This window comes from Papio anubis, chromosome 9, assembly GCF_008728515.1.
Source record: "Papio anubis isolate 15944 chromosome 9, Panubis1.0, whole genome shotgun sequence".
NCBI classification, from domain to species: Eukaryota; Metazoa; Chordata; class Mammalia; order Primates; family Cercopithecidae; genus Papio; species Papio anubis.
This window is the reverse complement of record NC_044984.1, coordinates 64,644,108-64,662,742: the sequence shown is the minus strand read 5'-3', so window position 1 is coordinate 64,662,742 and position 18,635 is coordinate 64,644,108. Positions and strand designations below refer to the sequence as shown.

Below are 18,635 nucleotides of genomic sequence, written 5' to 3'. Positions count from 1 at the left end.
GCCCACATCCCCATATTGCTACCAATTTAATACGTACCAACTTGATAGGCAGAAAAGGTATCTCAACATTGCATTAATTAATATTTATTTTTTCCCCTTAGCTTTATTGAAGTATACTTGACAAATATAAATTGTACATATTTAAAGTGATGTTTTGATATATGTGTACATTGTGAAACAACTGCCACAATCGAATTAGCACGTCTATCACCTTACGTAGTTATGATCTGATTAGCACAGTCCTGTGCTGAATAATGAACGTCATTTCAGTCAATGACAACCTGCATATATGACGGTGGTCTCATGAGATTATAATACTGTATTTTTACTCTACCTTTTCTATGTTTAGATACACAAATACCATTGTTTTACAATTGCCTACAGTATTCAGTTCACTTATATGTACAGGTTTGTAGCCTAGGAGCAACAGGCTATATCATATAGCCTGGGTGTGTACTAGGCTATGCTATATAGGTTTGTGTAACTACACTCTATGATGTTCGCAGCACAAAAACACCTTAAACAATGAATGACTGTATTTCTTTTGATTTTTAGTGAGATAGCACATATTTTTCATGTTGTTATTTGTAATTCTTCACTGAACTGCCTACACATGTTCATGCCTAGTATTTTACTGAAGAGATGGTCTTTTATTGCTAAAAGTACTTCATATGTTGACTTTTGAATCATTTCCCTACCATGTTGTAAACATTTGTCCAAATTTATCATTTTTTGTTCAATTATAATGTTCAAAAAAATGTGTAAGTTTTCCCTCATTATGTCATTAATCAGTGTATTCCTTTATGATTTCCGTCCTTGCTACTATGTTTAGAAGAGCTTTGCCCACCCCACATATATAATATTAATGTATAAAATATACATTTACCCAAATTTTATTTAGTACTTTCATAATTTATTTCTGTACCTTTAAAATTTTATTCCATCAAAACTAAAATTTTAATTTTAATTAAATGTATATTTTTAACCATTTTCCAAATAACATTTTGATGATTCCTAATATTTTCCAAACAAGTTTTTAAATTTAGAAAATTAGTTTTTAAAATATATTTCCAAAAAATAATAGGCAGTTTTAACATCACTTACTGAATAATACATTGCTTTACAAGTTATTTGAAATGCCAAAATTTGCAAAGCAATCATTCATTATTATGAATGATTGGGCAAGAGATTTATTGAAATATAATTCACATACCATCCAATTCACCCATTTAAAGTATACAATGGTTTTTAGTAGATTGCACAGAGGTGTGCAACAATTATCACAATCAGTTTTAGAATGTTTTCATCACACCAAAAAGACCCTTATACCCTTTAGCTGTCATTCCCAATCTTCCCATGCCTTCTAGCTTTAGGCAACCACTAATCTACTTTCAGTCTCTATAGATTTCCTTCCTTATTCTGGACATTTCATGTAAATGGATTCACATAACGTGTATTTTTTTTGTGGCTGGCTTCCTATACTTACCACATTTTCAGAGTTCATCCATATTGTATTAACACTTCATTCTTTTTATAGCCAAGTAATTTTCCATTGTATGAATTAGCATATTTCATTTAGCCATTCATCAGTTTATGGATGTTTGGTTTGTTTCTGCCTTTCAGCTATTATGAATAATGCTGCTATGAAGAGTCATGTACAAAGTTTCTGCATGGACATGTTTTCATTTCTCTTGGATATATAACTAGGAAGAAGTTGCTTGGTCATATGGTAACTGTTTAGCTTTTTGAGGAACTGTCAAACTGTTTTCCAAAGTGGCTGTATCTTTTTCATTCTTACATTCTTGTGTGAAGATTCCAATTTATTTTGACAACACTTGTAATTGCCTTTTTTACAGCCATTGTAATGGATCTGGAGTGGTATCTCATTGGGGTTTTGATTTTCATTTCCCTAATGACTAAAAATGTCAAACATTTTTCATGGGCTCATTGGCCATTTGTATACTTTCTTGGGAAAAAAAAAAAAAAACTATTCACATCCTTTGCCCACTTTTAAATTGGATTATTTGTCTTGTGTTGTAAGCATTCTTTATTTTTTTTTTTGGTACTAGACCCTTATCAGACACATTATTTGCAAATATTTTCTTTCTTTCATGGTTGTCTTTTCATTTTATTGATGGTGTCCCTTGAAGCACAAATGTTTTTAATTTTAATTAAGTCCGATGTATCTATTTGTCCTTTAGTTGCTTGTGCTTTTGGTATCATATTCAAGCATTAAAGTTTTAGTACTTATATTTAGGTCTCCGATCCATTATTTTAATGTGCAATCAGAGTTCAACTTCATTCCTTGGCATGTGGATATTCAGTCGTTCAAACACCACTGGTTGAAAAGACTGTTCTTTCCCTATTGAATGCTCTTGACACTCTTGTCAAAAATCAACTGTCCATAATGTATAGGCTTTTTTCTTTTTTTGGACTCTCAGCTCTATTCCATAGGTTGGTAGGTCCATTCTTATTCAGTATCACACAGTCCTGAGTACTGTACCTTTGCTGTATAGACACACTTCGTTTTACTGCTTGCTTTATTGCGTTTTGCAGATATTGCATTCTTTTACAAATGGAAGGTTTGTGGCAACCCTGAGAACAAGTCCATTGGCACCATTTTTTCCAACAGCATGCACTCACTTCATGTCTCTGTACTACATTTTGGTAATTCTCAAGTATTTCAAACTTTTTCATGATTATTTTATCTGTTATGGTGATCTGTGATCAGAAATCTTTGATGTTACTATTATAATTGCTTTGGGGATGCCACAAACCATGCCCATATGAGGGCAAACTTAACCGATGAATGTGTGAGTGTTTCTAAGTGCTCCACCAACCAGCTGTTCCTTTGTCTCTCTACCTCTCCTGGGGTCTCTCTATTCCTGAAACAAAACAATATTAAAATTAGGCCAATTAATACCTCTACAATGGCCTCTAAGGGTTCGAGTGAAAGGACGAGTCATCATCTCTCACTCTAAATTAAAAACCAGAAATGACTAAGCTTAGTCAGGAAGGCACATCAAAAGCTGAGACAGGCTGAAAGGTAGGCCTCTTCTGCCAAACAGTCAAGTTGTGAATGCTGAGGAAAAGTTTCTGCAAAAAAATTCAAAGTGCTACTCTAGTGAACACACGAATGATAAGAAAGTGAAACAGCCTTATTGCTGATATGGAGAAAGGTTGAGTGGTCTGGATAGAGGATCAAACCAGCCACAACATTTCTTTAAGCCAAAGCCTAATCCAGAACAATGCTCTAACTCTCTTTAATTTTACGAAGGCTGACAAAAGCGAGGAAGCTACAGAAGAAAAGTATTAAGCTAACAGAGGTTGGTTCATGAGGTTTATGAAAAGAAGCCATCTTCATAACATAAAAGTGCAAAACGGGTCGGGCATGGTGGCTCATGCCTGTAATCCCAGCACTTTGAAGGGAGAGGAGGGTGGATCACTTGAGCGAATTCAAGACCAGCTTGGGCAACATGGGCAAACCCCACCTCTACAAAAAATACAAACATTAGCCGGGTGTGGTAGAGTGCACCTGTGGTCCTAGCTACTTGGGAGGCTGAGGTGGGAGGATGGCTTGAGCTTGGGGTGGAGGTTGTAGTGAGCAGAGATCACACCACTGCACCCCAGCCTGGGTGACAGTCAGACCTTGTCTCAAAAAGAAAAAAAAAGTGCAAAGTGAAGCAGCAAGTGCTCATGTAGAAGCTGCAAGTTATCTAGAAGATCTAGCTAAGATAATTTATAAAGGTGGCTACACTAAACAACAGATTTTCAACATGGATGAAACAGCCCTCTATTGGAAGAAGACCTAGGACTTTCATAGCTAGAAAGTCCAGGCTTCAAAGCTTCAAAGAACAGGCTGACTCTTGTTAGGGGCTAGCGTAGCTGGTGACTTTAAGTTGAAGCCAATGCTCATTTACCATTCCAAAAATCCTACAGCCCTTAAAAATTATGCTAAGTCTCCTCTGCTTGTGCTTTAGAAATGGAACAAGAAAGCCTGGATAACAGTACATCAGTTTACAGCATGGTTTACTGAGTATTTAAAGCCCACTGTTGAGACGTACTGTTCAGAAAAAAAGATTCCTTTCAAAATATTACTGCTAATTGATAGTGCACCTCATCACCCAAGAGCTCTGATGGAGATGAATGAGGAGATTAATGTTGTTTTCAAGCCTGCTAACATGACATCCATTCTGCAGCCCATGGATCAGGGAGTAAGTTCAACTTTCACGTCTTATTATTTAAAAAATACACCTTGGGCTGGGTGTGGTGGCTCACACTTGTAATCCCAGTACTTTGGGAGGCCGAGATGGGTGAATAACTTGAGGTCAGGAGTTCAAGACCAGCCTGGCCAACATGGTGAAGCCTCATCTCTACTAAAAATACAAAAGTTAGCTGGGCATGGTGGCGTGCACCTGTAGTCCCAGTTACTCAGGAGGCTGAGGCAGGAGAATCATTTGAACACAAGAGGCGGAGGGTGCAGTGAGCCAAGATCGCACCATTGCACTCAAGCCTGGGTGGCAGAGCGAGACTCCATCTCAAAAAATAAATAAAATAAAAAATAAAAAATACACTTCATAAAGCTGTAGCTATACTAATTCCTCTGATGGATCTGGGGAAAGTAAAGGAAAAACTTTCTGGAAAGGATTCAACAATTTGATGCCATTATGAACATTAGTAAATCATGAAAGGAGGTTAAAATATCAACATTATAAGAGTTTGGAAGAAGTTGATTCCAACCCTCATGGATGACTTTTGGTGTTCAAGACATCAATGGAGAAAGTAACTATAGATGTGGTAGAAACAGGAAAGAACTAGAATTAGAAGTAGAGCTTGAAGGCTGGGCACAATGGCTCATGCTTGTAAACCTAGCACTTTGGGAGGCCAAAGCGGGCAGATCATTTGAGGTCAGGAGTTTGAGACCAGCCTGACCAACATGATGAAACCCCGTCTCTACTAACAATACAAAAAAAAAAAAAAAAATTAGCTGGGTGTGGCAGCGCACGCCTGTAATCTCAGCTACTTGGGAGGCTGACACAGGAGAATCACTTGAACTCGGGAGGTGGAGGCTGCAGTGAGCCAAGATTACACCACTGCACTCCAGTCTGGGCAACAGGGTGAGACTCCATCTCAAAAAAAAAAAAAAAATAATAATAATAATAATAAGTAGAGCTTGAAGAGATTCTACTAGAATTAGAAGTATAGCTTGAATTGCTGCAATCTCATGATAAAATCTGAACAGGTGAGGATTTGCAAATTCTCATTTGGATGAGCAAAGAAAGTGGTTTCTTGAGACGGACTCCACTTCTGGTGAAGATGCTGTGAACATTGTTGAAATGACAAATGACAACTAACCCAGGTATTACCTAAACTGAGTTGATAAAGCAGTGGAGATTTGAGAGGACTGACTCCAATTTTGAAAGGAGTTCTACTTTAAGTAAAATGCTATTAAATAGCATCACATGCAACAGAGAAACATTTTGTGGAACAGTCAATTGATGCAGGAAACTTCATTGTCTTAATTTATTTCCACAGCCACCTCAACCTTCAGCAACCACCACTGATTAGTCAGCAGCCGTCAACATCAAGGCATGACCCTCCACCAGCAAAATGATTATGACTTTCTAGAGGCTCAGATCATCATTAGCACTTTTCAGTAAAGTATTTTTAATTTAAGGTATGTACATTTTTTAAGACATAATGGTACCGTACATTACTATAATATACATGTAATTTTTTTTTTTTTTTTGAGATGGAGTCTCGCTCTGTCACCCAGGCTGGAGTGCAGTGGCACAATCTCAGCTCATTACAAGCTCCGCCTCCTGGGTTCTCGCCACTCTCCTGCCTCAGCCTCCCGAGTAGCTGGGACTACAGGCGCCCGCCACCATGCCCGGCTAATTTTTTGTATTTTGAGTAGAGACGGGGTTTCACCGTGTTAGCCAGGATGGTCTTGATCTCCTGACCTCATGATCCTCCTGCCTCGGCCTCCCAAAGTGCTGGGATTACAGGCGTGAGCCACCACGCCCAGCCTATAAATGTAATTTTTATATGTACTGGGAAACGAAAAAATTGGTGTGACTCTTTTATTGTAATATTGGCTTTGTTGAAATGGTACCAAATCTAAAATATCTCCAGTGTATCTCAGGAAACATGAATCTTTCTATTTTGTTCTTTTTTTCAAGATGTTTTTGTTTATTATGGTTCTCTTGCATTTCCATGTGAATTTTAGAATCAGCTTGTCAATTCATGCCAAAAGAAAAAAGAACCAATCCAGCTGGGGTTTTGCTAGAGACTGTAATGAATCTGTAGGTCAACCTGAGGAATACTGCCATCTTAACAATATTAGGTCTTCCTATCCATGAACAAAGGATGTCTTTCCATTTATCTAACTCTTCTGCAATTTCTCTCAGTAGTGCTTTGTAGTCTTCAGGTTATAAGTCTTGTACTTTTGTTAAATTTATAAAATTTATTCCAAGGCATTTTATTTTTATGTTGTTATAAATGGAATTACATACTTTTTTTTTCTTTTCTTTTTTTTTTGAGACAAGGTCTCACTCTGTTGCCCAGGCTGGAGTGCAGTGGCATGATCACAACTCACTGCAGCCTTAATCTCCCAGGATCAAGTGATCCTCCAACTTCAGCCTCCCAAGTTGCTGGGACTACATGCACGAGCCATGACATCTGGCTATTTTTTTTTTTTTGTAAAGGTGGGGTTTCGCCATGTTGCCTAGGTTGGTCTTGAACTCCTGGGCTAAGCGGTCCTCCTGCTTTGGTCTCCCAAGTGCTGGGATTACAGGTGTGAGTCATCATGCCTAGCCAGAATTGTGTTCTTAATTTCATTTTTGGATTGTTCATTCCTAGTGTATAAAAATATAATTATTTTTTGTATATTGATACTGTATCCTGCAACTTTGCTGAATTCATTTATTAGCTCTAATAAATTTTAGGGGAGGTTCTTTAGGAGTTACTATATATAAGATCATGTGATTTCTGAAAATAATTTTATATTTTCCTTTTCAATCTGGTTGCCTTTTATTTCTTTTTCTTGCTTAACTGCCCCTGGCTAGAACTGCCACTACAATGTTGAACAAGAGTAGTAAGTGTGGACATCCTTGTCGTCTTCTTGATTTTAGGGGTAAAGCTTTCAATATTTTATCATTAAGTATATTAGCTGTGGGTTTTTCATAGGTGTCCTTTTTCAGGTTGAGGAAGTTTCCTTCTATTCCTAATTTTTTTATCATGAAAGGATTGTTGAATTTTGTCAATGTTTTTTTCTCTGTATACTGAGATAATTATGCTTTTCTTGTCCTTATGCTAGTAATCTATTACATTGATTGGTTTTAGCAGTTGAACCAAACTTGCATTCCTGGAATAAATCCCACTTGATCATGGTGTATAATCACAAACTCTTCCAACAAAACAGAAGGGGAACAATTCCCAACTCATTCTATTACTATGATACCAAAATCAGATAGACATCACAAGAAAAGGACGGACAAATATCCTGTATAAATATAAATGTAAAACTCCTCAATAAAATATTAGCAAACAAAATCCAGGAATCTATAAAAAGAATTACACACTATGACCAAGTTGGAGGAATGAGTGGGAGCTAATATGTAAAGGACCCCTGTACATTGTTGAACCCCAACACAGAACTACTAAATCTGAAACTCAGGTGGAGCTTTTGATTCACTGGGTTGAGGATGGGACCTGAGAATGTGCATTTCCTTTCTTTTTAGAGATGGGGGTCTTGCTCTGTTCCCCAGGCTGGATTACAGTGGTATGATCATAACTTACTGCAGCCTTGACCTCCTGTGCTCAAGCAAGGAGCCTTAGCCTCCTGAGTAGCTAGGACTACAGGTGTGTGTCATCATGTCTGGCTAATTTTTTAAAAAAATTTTTGTAGAGATGTGGTCTTGGCTATGTTGCCCAGGCTGGTCTTGAACTCCTGGCCTCAAGCAATCCTCCTGCCTCAGCCTCCCACAGTACTGGTATTACAGGTGTGAGCCACCACGCTCAGCCAGAACGTGCATCTCTAACAAGTTCACATATAATTCTGATGCTGCCAGTCCACTGACCACATTTTGAAAACTACTGGTTTGGAGGAAGAAATAGACTAGCCATAAACTCAATGAACAGATATAGTAATCAAAGCAAAGGATAGCATTGAACAAGACAGTGGTAGTGAAATTTATAAAAAATATTAATACAAGAGAATGATGATACAATTAACAGAAACAAAAAACTCCAGAATAGAAGTGGGTTTGGGAGAAATAGTGACGAATTTTGTTGCCATTTTTATCCTTGAAACAGAGAAAACAAAAGGTAATTAAAATAAGAATTACAAATTCAGCACTCCTTAAAGAGCATTATTGTCTGGTTTTCCCTTCTTTAGGTCTACTTTATTTTTCTTTTTTCTTTTCTTTTATTTTATTTTTTTTTGAGACGGAGTCTCGCTCTGTCACCCAGGCTGGAGTGCAGTGGCCGGATCTCAGCTCGCTGCAAGCTCTCCCTCCCGGGTTTACACCATTCTCCTGCCTCAGCCTCCTGAGTAGCTGGGACTACAGGCACCCGCCACCTCGCCCAGCTAGTTTTTTGTATTTTTTAGTAGAGACGGGGCTTCACCGTGTTAGCAAGGATGGTCTCGATCTCCTGACCTTGTGATCCGCCCATCTCGGCCTCCCAAAGTGCTGGGATTACAGGCTTGAGCCACCGCGCCCGGCCTAGGTCTATTTTAAAATAAAACTGTTTGGATAAAGACAATCACAAATATATTTATTAAAAAGAACAAGATGGATTAAATTTCTACTTTCTAGGATTTAGTTTTCTCCAGTGAAATATAATATCAATATATGCTATTGCAATACAGTTAGATTAAAACTAGTAAACCGGACATTAGATGAGGTTTCAAAGTCCATTTGATCAACTACATCAATTACATGAAGACAAAGCAAGTCTAGATATTTTTTCACATGTGCTTCAGTATAAAGAGACCATCTAGTATCCTAATCTGTTGGATTACACTACTCAAGAAAGCATATACTTAAAATAAATGTATCTTAGTTTATTTACAAAAATGGCCACAGAATAACTTAATAAACACAATGATTTGCAATTATTATATTGGTTATTTTAAAAGAATAGAAGAGGATATTACAACTCGTAAGTACAAATTTTCACACATTAATTATGTGTTGTAGAGAATACCTAATGCACAGCATGAAGAATGGTTGGAAACATATGCAATGTTAAAAACTATTCTGTTCAGTACTTTACTGTGAGTAATTATGGTAATTGTAATATAAATGTACTGCTGATCTAGGAACTAAACTGAATATGAAATTCTGCTAAGGACTGAAAAAAAATTTAAACCCAAAGGAAATAAAACTTGACATCTTCATTCATAAATAAGTGCCCAAAACATTTTAAATAAACAAAATATGTCAACTCACAAAAAGCTATATAATCAGGCAAGTTTGTGATCAAATAAACGTATTTTGTAAGCAAATTATAGCTAATACGTATTGTAATGTCACAAATCTCTTTTGATTTAAAGTCTCTGATTATTTTTTATGCATAAGTTTTGGGCACCTTGCAAATATAACTGAGATCTTCATAAATGACATCCACAAATGGGGGTTATAGATAGATTATGGTAAGTAATCTCAGACAGATAGATCCTAGCATCCTGCAGATTACATTGCTTTTGTTTTAGAAATGGAGTCTTGCTCTGTCACCCAAGCTAAAGTGCTAAAGCACATACCTAAAATAAATTTAGCTTACTGCAGTCTTGTACTCCTAGGCTCAAGCAATCCTCCCTCTTCAGCCTCCAGAGTAGCTGGGACTACAGGTGTGTACCACAACGACCAGTCAATTTCCTTTACATTTTTTTAAGAGATGGGATCTTACTATGTGGTACAGGCCTCAGCCTCCCAAGTAGCTGGGATTATAGGTAAGAGCCACTACACGCAGCCCAAATTAGATTGTTTCTAAAGAGAGATTCTGACCATGCCTTTAAATATCTCATCATAATAGTCACCTACTCAAAAACCATCCTTGACTTCTGTATTAGTTTTCTATTGCTGCTGTAACACAAACTTAGTGGCTTAAAATGGCACAAAGTTATTACCTTACAATTCTGGAGGTCAGAGTCTAGAATGTGTCTCACTGGGCTAAAACCAAGATGCCAGGCTACGTTCCCTTCTGAATCTTAGCGGAAAATTCATTTTCTTGCTTTTTACCACTTGCGTGGAGAAGGGGTCTACCTGCTTTTTTTGGCACATGGCCCTCGTCTGTATTCAAAGCTAGCAATGGCTGATTGGGTCTTTCTCAAATTCTATCACTCTGACCTTCTGCCTCTGTCTTCTACTTTTAAGTACCTTGTGATTCCATTGGGATTTTCTGGATAACTCAGGATAATCTCCCTATTTTAACATCAACTGATTAACAACCTTAACTCCCTCTTTAACTTTAATTTCTCTTTGCTATGTGACATAAGACACTTACAGTTTTTGAGGGTTAGGATGTTATTGATGTCGCTGAAGGGAGACATTATTCTTCCTACCATGGCTTCCCAGTATCTAGCAAACCCATCCTGGCTGTCTGGGTCTTCTACACTGTGGGCTCCAATTTACTCTCCCGCCTTACCCCCAAGACCTCACTCTATGTGCCCTGTGTTCCAGGCACAGCAGCCCATCTGCAGATCCCCCAGCACACCCCACACTCACTCACACAGCTCATAGCTTTGTTTCTTGCACTTTATCTTCTTTGATGTTCTGTTCATTCTGCCCCCCCTTTCCTCACCACCAAGATGAAACTCTGTTCATCCTCCGACTCATAGCAAATGCTTCTTTCTCCATGAAGCTTTCCCCCTAACTTTTTCCCTCTGGATGTTCATATCATAACATTTGTACCTCTCTGTAGAACTTGACATTCTGCCTTCTTTGACAGTTATTTGTGTTCTTATCTTCTCTGCTAGGTAATAATTTCCTTGAGGACAGAGACTCATGGATTCATCCTCATTTTTAATGTCTGTTAGGCATATGCAAAACTGAACCCTTGATTCTCATCCACACTCCTCCAAACCTACTATTTATTTAGTCTTCCCCATTACTAAAAGCACCTCCATTCACCCAGTAGATCTTGACACAAACTTTGGAGCCATCCTCAACTCCTCTTTCCCTCATTCCATTTCATTAGTAAATCTTACCAGTGCTACCCACTGATCTAAGCCACCACTATCTTTTGCCTGTCCTACAGGACTTCCTGTTTCCAGTCTTGCCTCTGCACCTCTCACTGCACAAGTCAGGATGTGTGCATGTGCATGTAAGCATACATGTAAATTCTAGTTTCAACTCAGCAGCGAGAGGGATCATTTGCATTTTTAAAAAATCTAAGTCTGATGATATTTCAGCCCTGCTCAATGTCACACAGCTTCTCATCATGCTTGGAATAAAATCCAAAGTCCCTATCATGTTCTTTAGGACCCTAACCTCATTTCCCACTGTCCACCTTGCTCACTGTGGTCCAACCTCACTTTCGCCCTCACAGTTCCTCACACAGACACTTGTCACAGGGCCTCTGCATTTACTATTTCCTCAGCTGGTGGACACTCTTGTCTTCAGATAGCCACATGATTCATTACTTATGTCCCTTACGTCTCTGCTTATCCGCTCATGTTCTTTGGGTCACTTCATCAGAGTGGCCTTCCCTGACCACCCTGTCCAAAAGAAGAGCCCTTCACTTTTGTCACTGTCTATACTCTTATCCTGCCCAAATTTTCTTTATCTACCTATCATTACATGACATGGCATTATACATTTATTTCTCATCTGTTACTTCCCAGCAGAATTTAAGTTCCATGAGTGCAGGAACTTTGTTTTCATCTATATTCCAGTCTCAGCACCTGGATGCACACACAGCACAGGATAGGCGCTTAATGAATATTTGTTAAATGAACAAATTCATCTTTGTATGCCCTCTTGTTTCTTGCCCGGTTCTTTGATCATTATAATAGATGCTGAAAAAGGATTTCCTGATTGAATTTTATGTATATACCAAATATTATATAAGATAATCTCCAAAGGAAAAACAACCAAGAAAAGCCACTTTTTCAAGATAAATAAAGGTTACAAAGAAGTCATCACAATTCTGCTTAGTCTTTTATCATGCAGTTCTTACATGATGGACGTCTCTAGCGTGCAAAATGTATCAAACTGAATGTTCCAGGAAGGAGTTCAGAAACAACTCCAGGCAGGCCACACTGCCTACCTACAGTGCATTGAGACAGGGTACATGAGTGGATGTGGAGAGGGCCTAAGTGACTGCGAGCCACGATGCCCTGTAGTTAGGTACATCCAGCTTCAGCAGACATAAAGCCTGAAGCCTTGTTCAGTCCCACCTAAGTTTTTCTTCTTCTTAATGCATTTCTCTCACTTTTAGAGCACTGGTTTCTTAGAAAGAGCCTTTTATCCTTTGTTTCTAGGTTTTTACTACTAGAGGAAGGGGGGAAAAAAAACTCAAAATAAAAATAAACATATAGACTGGGTGCAGTGGCTCACGCCTGTAATCCCAGCACTCTGGGAGGCAGAGGCAGGGGGATCACTTGAGGCCAGGAGTTGGAGACCCGCCTGGCCAACATGGTGAAACCCTGTCTCTACCAAACATACAAAAATTAGCTGGGCATGGTAGCACATGCCCATAATCGCAGCTACTCGGGTGGCTGATGCAGGGGAATCGCTTGAACCCAGGAGGCGGAAGTTGCAGTGAGCTGAGATCGTGCCACTGCACTCCAGCCTGGACAACAGAGTGAGACTCAAAAATAAATAAATAAATGAAATAACCATATTATCTCTAATCACCCACTCTCTCTCGTCTCACATACAAGAGTGCAGTTTTAAAAATTCATCTTTTTTTTTTTTTTGCCATCCAATATATATAATTACGCAAATGCAAGTGTCTGGAATCAAGTTCATTTCATTTAAACAAATTGGTTTTAAACTATTATTTACATAATAATTTTAAATAATACTCTTCCTATCCTTCAGAATTTCCTGGAGTCCCTCTTTTTATACCAACTCCCTAAATTCAGGAGCACTGGCCGGGCGCGGTGGCTCAAGCCTGTAATCCCAGCACTTTGGGAGGCCGAGGCGGGTGGATCACGAGGTCCGGAGATCAAGACCATACTGGCTAACGTGGTGAAAACTCATTTCACTAAAAATAGAAAAAATTAGCCAGGCGTGGTGGCGGGCGCCTGTAGTCCCAGCTACTCGGGAGGTTGAGGCAGGAGAATGGTGTGAATCCAGGAGGCAGAGCTTGCGGTGAGCTGAGATCGCGCCACTGCACTCCAGCCTGGGTGACAAGAGAGTGAGACTCCATCTCAAAAAAAAAAAAAAAAAAAATTCAGTAGCACCCACAGTACCTTTTAACCTGAAAACACAAATATTCATCACAATGACTCCTTTTAGGTTCTCAGGTTGTTTTTCTTGCACAGCAGATGAAAACATTTTCTAAGACAGTGGTTTTTGAATTTTGTCTTCACATTAGAATCATCGCAAAACTTTTAAAAAACATCAATGCCCAGGTCCCCCCCAAGACCAAATCAGAATCTTGGAGGGTTGGACCCAGGCATAAGAACTTCTTTTTAAAGTTCCCCTGGTGATTCTAATGTACAGCCATAGGTGGGAACCAAAGCTCCAAGCATATACAATTGTGAGTCACAAAGAGATAGTGCAGTGACTGGAATAGTAACAAGAGGAAGCTGACCCCAAATTTAGATTTTGCTATGGTTAATCCATAGAGATAATCTCCGTGTGGACAACCTGTTGCCTTGAATACTCTATGACAAGACTGGATATAGTGACTGCTTTAGACAATAAGGATATGATTCAAAATATAAATACATTCAGTAGGAACTCAAGGTATTTTAAAGAAATTGTTAGTCAAAGATCAAATTTACTCACAGTATCTTCTTTAGCAGTTCATGGCTTAAGAAATTCTGTATTTGCAATGTATTCTTTCCCTCTCCTGCCTCTTACTGTAATTAATGCAGGAAACTCAAGGGAGAGGAAAAAAGTCCTTATTCTATTTTTCTAAGAAGTGATTTCCTAAGTGGTTTCTTGTGTTGTGGGTCATGAAGAAAAGCTTGGAGGTGGTTGGAATTCAAGACACTGTTGGGAATCTAGACATTCTACAAAGAAACAGAGGGGAAACGTAGGCCTTCAATAAAGAGGTAAAGTAAGGCAAAGAAAAGATCTAGGCAGCCAAGATCCAACAGGAATGGACAATGGGTATTCTCTAATTGCAGGAACACTGTGGAAACACTCTGCTTATGTACGTGACTCTGGCATAATATTTTCATTACACTGAATTTTTCCATCACACTGCTTACAAGAATTTCCACATTGAGCATTTATTGGTAAAAATAGAAAGGTGATGCTAAAGAACAAACTTACAGTCTATAAATGCTACAACATATTTATAATCTGGATAAAGAGATATCAATTGGTTTGGCTGAGAAAACCTTGACTAAAATGAATAGGATGTTGTCCCTGACTTCTGTAACATAAATATATCCTTCTCCAGTTCTGTCAGTTCCTGAATACTTTATAAAATGTATTTTGTTCAGGTAATTTTTCAAAACAACTGTTGCCAAGATCTGAACTGGCACTGGAAAAAAAAAAATGATTATTTTCAGGGGAGAGAGAGAGAGAAAGGAAAGACAGGAGAAATCTTAGTATTACATAAAGCATTGTGATTGCTTCTAGGTAATTTAAAAATCAATGTCTAATGATTTCATTTTACTTTTTCTGCCAGATCTTCAAACTGCCTGAAATCGTGAAGCAGTCTTTTTGTAATAAATTATAATGTGTCCATGTCTTGATTAGATATTAGCCATTTATTAATGTGTATGCATATATATGTATATACAGATATGAAATTTATTAGTGCTTGAACCACTATCTTAAAATAATTAGCAGTGTTTTACCAACTATAACAACTTCTAAATGATGAACTGCCATAAAATTTCTAAATCATTACTACTGGTTGGCACTTACCTTTGACATTATTGATTTAATTCTAAAAAAAAAAATGATGTTTCTAAAACCCTGAGATTTCTTTTGAAATTCCTGAGCATTAAGAGGATCAAGTTACAACATTTGTCTTTGAGACGTTATCACTTCTTCAAGATCTTCAACAATATACTCCAAATTCTATATTCTTAGTCCTATATTTACTGCTTATATTATTGATACTTTTTAAGATAAATCAATATTCATTTGTCGACAGGAGCTTTTTTGGGGGGAGGGAGAAGTCATTCATATTTTTAAAAAGAAATTTTTAAAAAAGAATTTGAGAAATTTTTAAAAATGTCTCAAATTCAAGAATTTACTGTTCAGGAGGTAAGACCACAAGTTTTATTGCAGAGTGATGGTAAGCTTGTTTTAAATACTACTACAATATTAATGTAGAATTTTTTTCTTTTGGATTAATACAAATATATCTTGTTACAGTTAATAAAGTGTTCCTGTGAACACAAGATTCATTCCCTTTTGGACTGTTTTTCTGCTTGATCCCTCAAAAAAAGGAAAAATGTCAGTAACTTTTAAAAAGATACATACCTTTACTTTGACAGTTAAGCAACAAGGAGAGTAGAAAAGATCAAGGGAAGTAAAAAAGGAACCAGAACCAGGTACACTACAAAGCTCAATTAGTTCACAGGCTAAGGACACTGCTTTTTATAAGTTATTTTTCTCCATTGGGAACAGTTTTCTGAGACTTCCTCTCTCTGCTCTCCATCCCAGGAGTCCTAACCAGGTTTTATCTTTTTTTTCTTCTTCTTCTTTTTCTTCTTGTTTGCTTTCGAGACCAAAAGAAGTTGTCAGAGAAGTCATATTAGGTACATTTCACTGAAGGTTTTCTATTTTCAGCAAGTTTTACTGTTCTCCAGACGGCTCCTGACTGTCCCTAAACACAAAGGGTAACTAGGCTCCCTGTAGACTCTTTTGAGAATCTATCTCATGAAAACTAGGAGCCCTCTGTACTTCCCAAAATGGACCCGCAATATTCCACATTTGATTCCAGGTCGTTTTGACAAGCCACAAAAGCTTATCTTTGAACCCCAAGTTGAAAATGTCTGTGTAGAGCGAAAAGGTAAGGAACTCTCTCACAACTTTCGAGGGTCCCCTCAACCTTTCAAGGAAGGTCATTCCATCTGAGTTCTAGATGAGACCAACTGAAGCTCGAACCTTGACCGTGAGCTGGAGTAGGTGGATCCCCGCTAACCACTGGCTTTAAATGGAGGAAAAGTTAACTTTCTTGGCTCCTTGCACTTCTCCAAACCCAGTCCGGTAGGCGCAAGACCCGGACTGGGTCGAGGCCTCAAAATCTGAGACCAGGCAAGACAGGTTTTAAAGTAAGCCTCTGGGCACCACTGGTCGCGGCGCATACGCCCACCTGAAAGACCGGTGCCCTCGGGCTCCCTGATGTACTCATTCCTGGTTTGAGTACAGCCTGCGCCACCTGGTCTCCTCCCAGCAATGCGAGCGCACGGCGAACCCTCCCCACGCGGAGTCTAACACCGACGCTGCCTCCAAACCTCCCTCGCGGGAAGCCCCTGGGTGCACGGGGCGTTCTTACCTTGGGGTTGGTCAGGAGCTGGTGCTCGTCGCTGTGCAGCAGCGCCCTAGAGTTGGACTCAGAGTTGTTCACGTAGACCTGGACGCAGGGGTACTGTGAGGTGCCCCTGCAGTCGGCGCCACAGGTGAAGGTGCACTCGAACACCTCGCCGATCTGCTGCACCGACAGCACCGTGCAATTGGCCTCCGTGGCTTGCAGATCCTGCAGCGCGGGACTCAGCCAGCAGAAGCCAAAGATGAACAGCGACACGACGCCGGAGATGATGAGAAACAAGCCGAGCCGGATGCTCTTGTCCTCGGCTTCCGTGTACTCGTAAGCCACCCGGAGCTTCGCCATCGCCCCCCACTCTCGGCGGCTGGCGCGCTCCCCCCGCCCCCTCCCGCCCCCGGCGCCAAGCCCGACTGCCTCGGGCGGGAGGAGCCGCCGCCGCCACCGCCGCCGCCGCGCGACAGCAGGGGAGTGGGCGGCGAGGGGGAGCGCGCGAGAACAAAGGGGCCGAGGCCAGCGACGCCCCCGGCGGCGGCAGCGCCCCCCAGCCCCCCAGCCGCCGCCTGGGCCCCGCGGTGCAGCCGCCGCTTCAGAGCCTCCTGCACCCTCGGGCGCGGGGAGCGCACGGTCCGCTCCAGCTTCCAGCGCCCCCTGCCAGCCTCCGCCCCCGCACTCTCCCCGCCTCCCCCACCCCGCCTCCTCTCGTCGGGTGTCTCTCTGTCTCCATCGCCCGCTGGCCGCTTCTCCGCGGACTCGTCCGGCAGCTGCCCCAACGCTAGGAGTGCCTGAGCTGGGGCGAGCCCGGGGGCTCCCCCGTGCAGGAGGAGGCTCCGCCCCGCCCCGTCCGCCGGCGACCCTGGCCCTTCCGCCCCGCCCCGCTTCGCCCCGCCCTGCCCGGGGGCGTCTCCTTTGGGCGAGGAGTTGACGGGCACAAGCGACAGCGGCGACTTGCAATCGGAATCTTCCCTGAGTCCCCTTAGAGGGACGTCCGAGATGAAAGATTAAGATCGATTTAGCTTAACCGGAGGGAAAGTTAAAAAATAACAATCAGAGGGGAGGGTGGAGTTCAAGTGGAGCGGCGGGAATCTTGAACTCTAAACGGGGACTGGTCACCTGCGGGCAGAGCGGCCAGGCTCCGGGCGCACCCCGGGAAGCGGGCACGCGTGGCGGTGTGGGAGGACACGGGCCGCCCGGGCCGGGCGGATCGAGGTGAAAGCCCCAGGCTAGCGGTGTGCGCTGGGAGGTCCCCGGGGACTACTCAACCGCAGGTTCCCATGCCACGGGCGGGCTGGCGCGCGGCGGTGCCAGAGGCGTGACCCAGCCGTGCCCACGCCGCCAGCGCCGCCGCCCCAGGGAGCGCGGTAACCGTCCAGTCCCAGGACCTGGGCCTCCTAACCGTCTTGGTGCAGACTCGCGCCCCCTGACCCTGCTGCGGCCGGGAGGGCTGCAGGATTGGAGTTAAACAGGCTGAGTCAGGTGGAGTTTGCTGTGGAGGCATCGTGCGTGGGGGCAGGAGGCTGGACGAAAGAAACTTGCTGCTCAGGTCCTCAGTGACCCTTGTGGCAACTTACGTCTCTGGCAGCCGGGTCGACCCCAACTTGATTTGCCCCCATGGCTGGGGCTGACTGAGACCAAAGGAAACAGGTGGAGAGCTTTGCAGCCTGGAAAGAAATACCACTTTTCCCATCAGAACTTGCTTCGGAGCTCCCAAGAACAGAATCGTTTATGTGGTTTCCCTCCTTAGGAGTCTTGCCACCCCTGACCCGCCCCAGGATTTGTAGATAAGCTTTCCAGGAGCGCTGTTTAAAGCGACAGCAGCAGGCAGGCCCACTTTGTGACAGGTACTGTTTCTAGACCTGTGTTCTGCTCTTAATACTTGCCGTTGCTCCCTCCAACCCCAATTACCTCCACCCCCAATTACCTCCACCCCAACTATGCTTCAGCCTCTATTCTTTTCGCGACCTTTTAAAAGTTGGAATTACCTTTTCCCAAACCACACTTTTATC

General features: G+C 41.3%; 1 protein-coding gene across 1 annotated transcript in view; it reads right to left on the bottom strand.

The window, feature by feature from the left end:
* KCNMB4 (potassium calcium-activated channel subfamily M regulatory beta subunit 4) overlaps positions 1 to 17,490 on the bottom strand; it is a 66,310-nt gene extending 48,820 nt beyond the window's left edge. Inside the window, exon 1 of the mRNA XM_003906771.5 lies at positions 16,642 to 17,490. Coding sequence (XP_003906820.1) covers positions 16,642 to 16,977 — 336 coding nt within the window. The 5' untranslated portion in view covers positions 16,978 to 17,490. The remainder of the gene's footprint in view (positions 1 to 16,641) is intronic.
* Between the last annotated feature and the right edge of the window lie 1,145 nt (positions 17,491 to 18,635).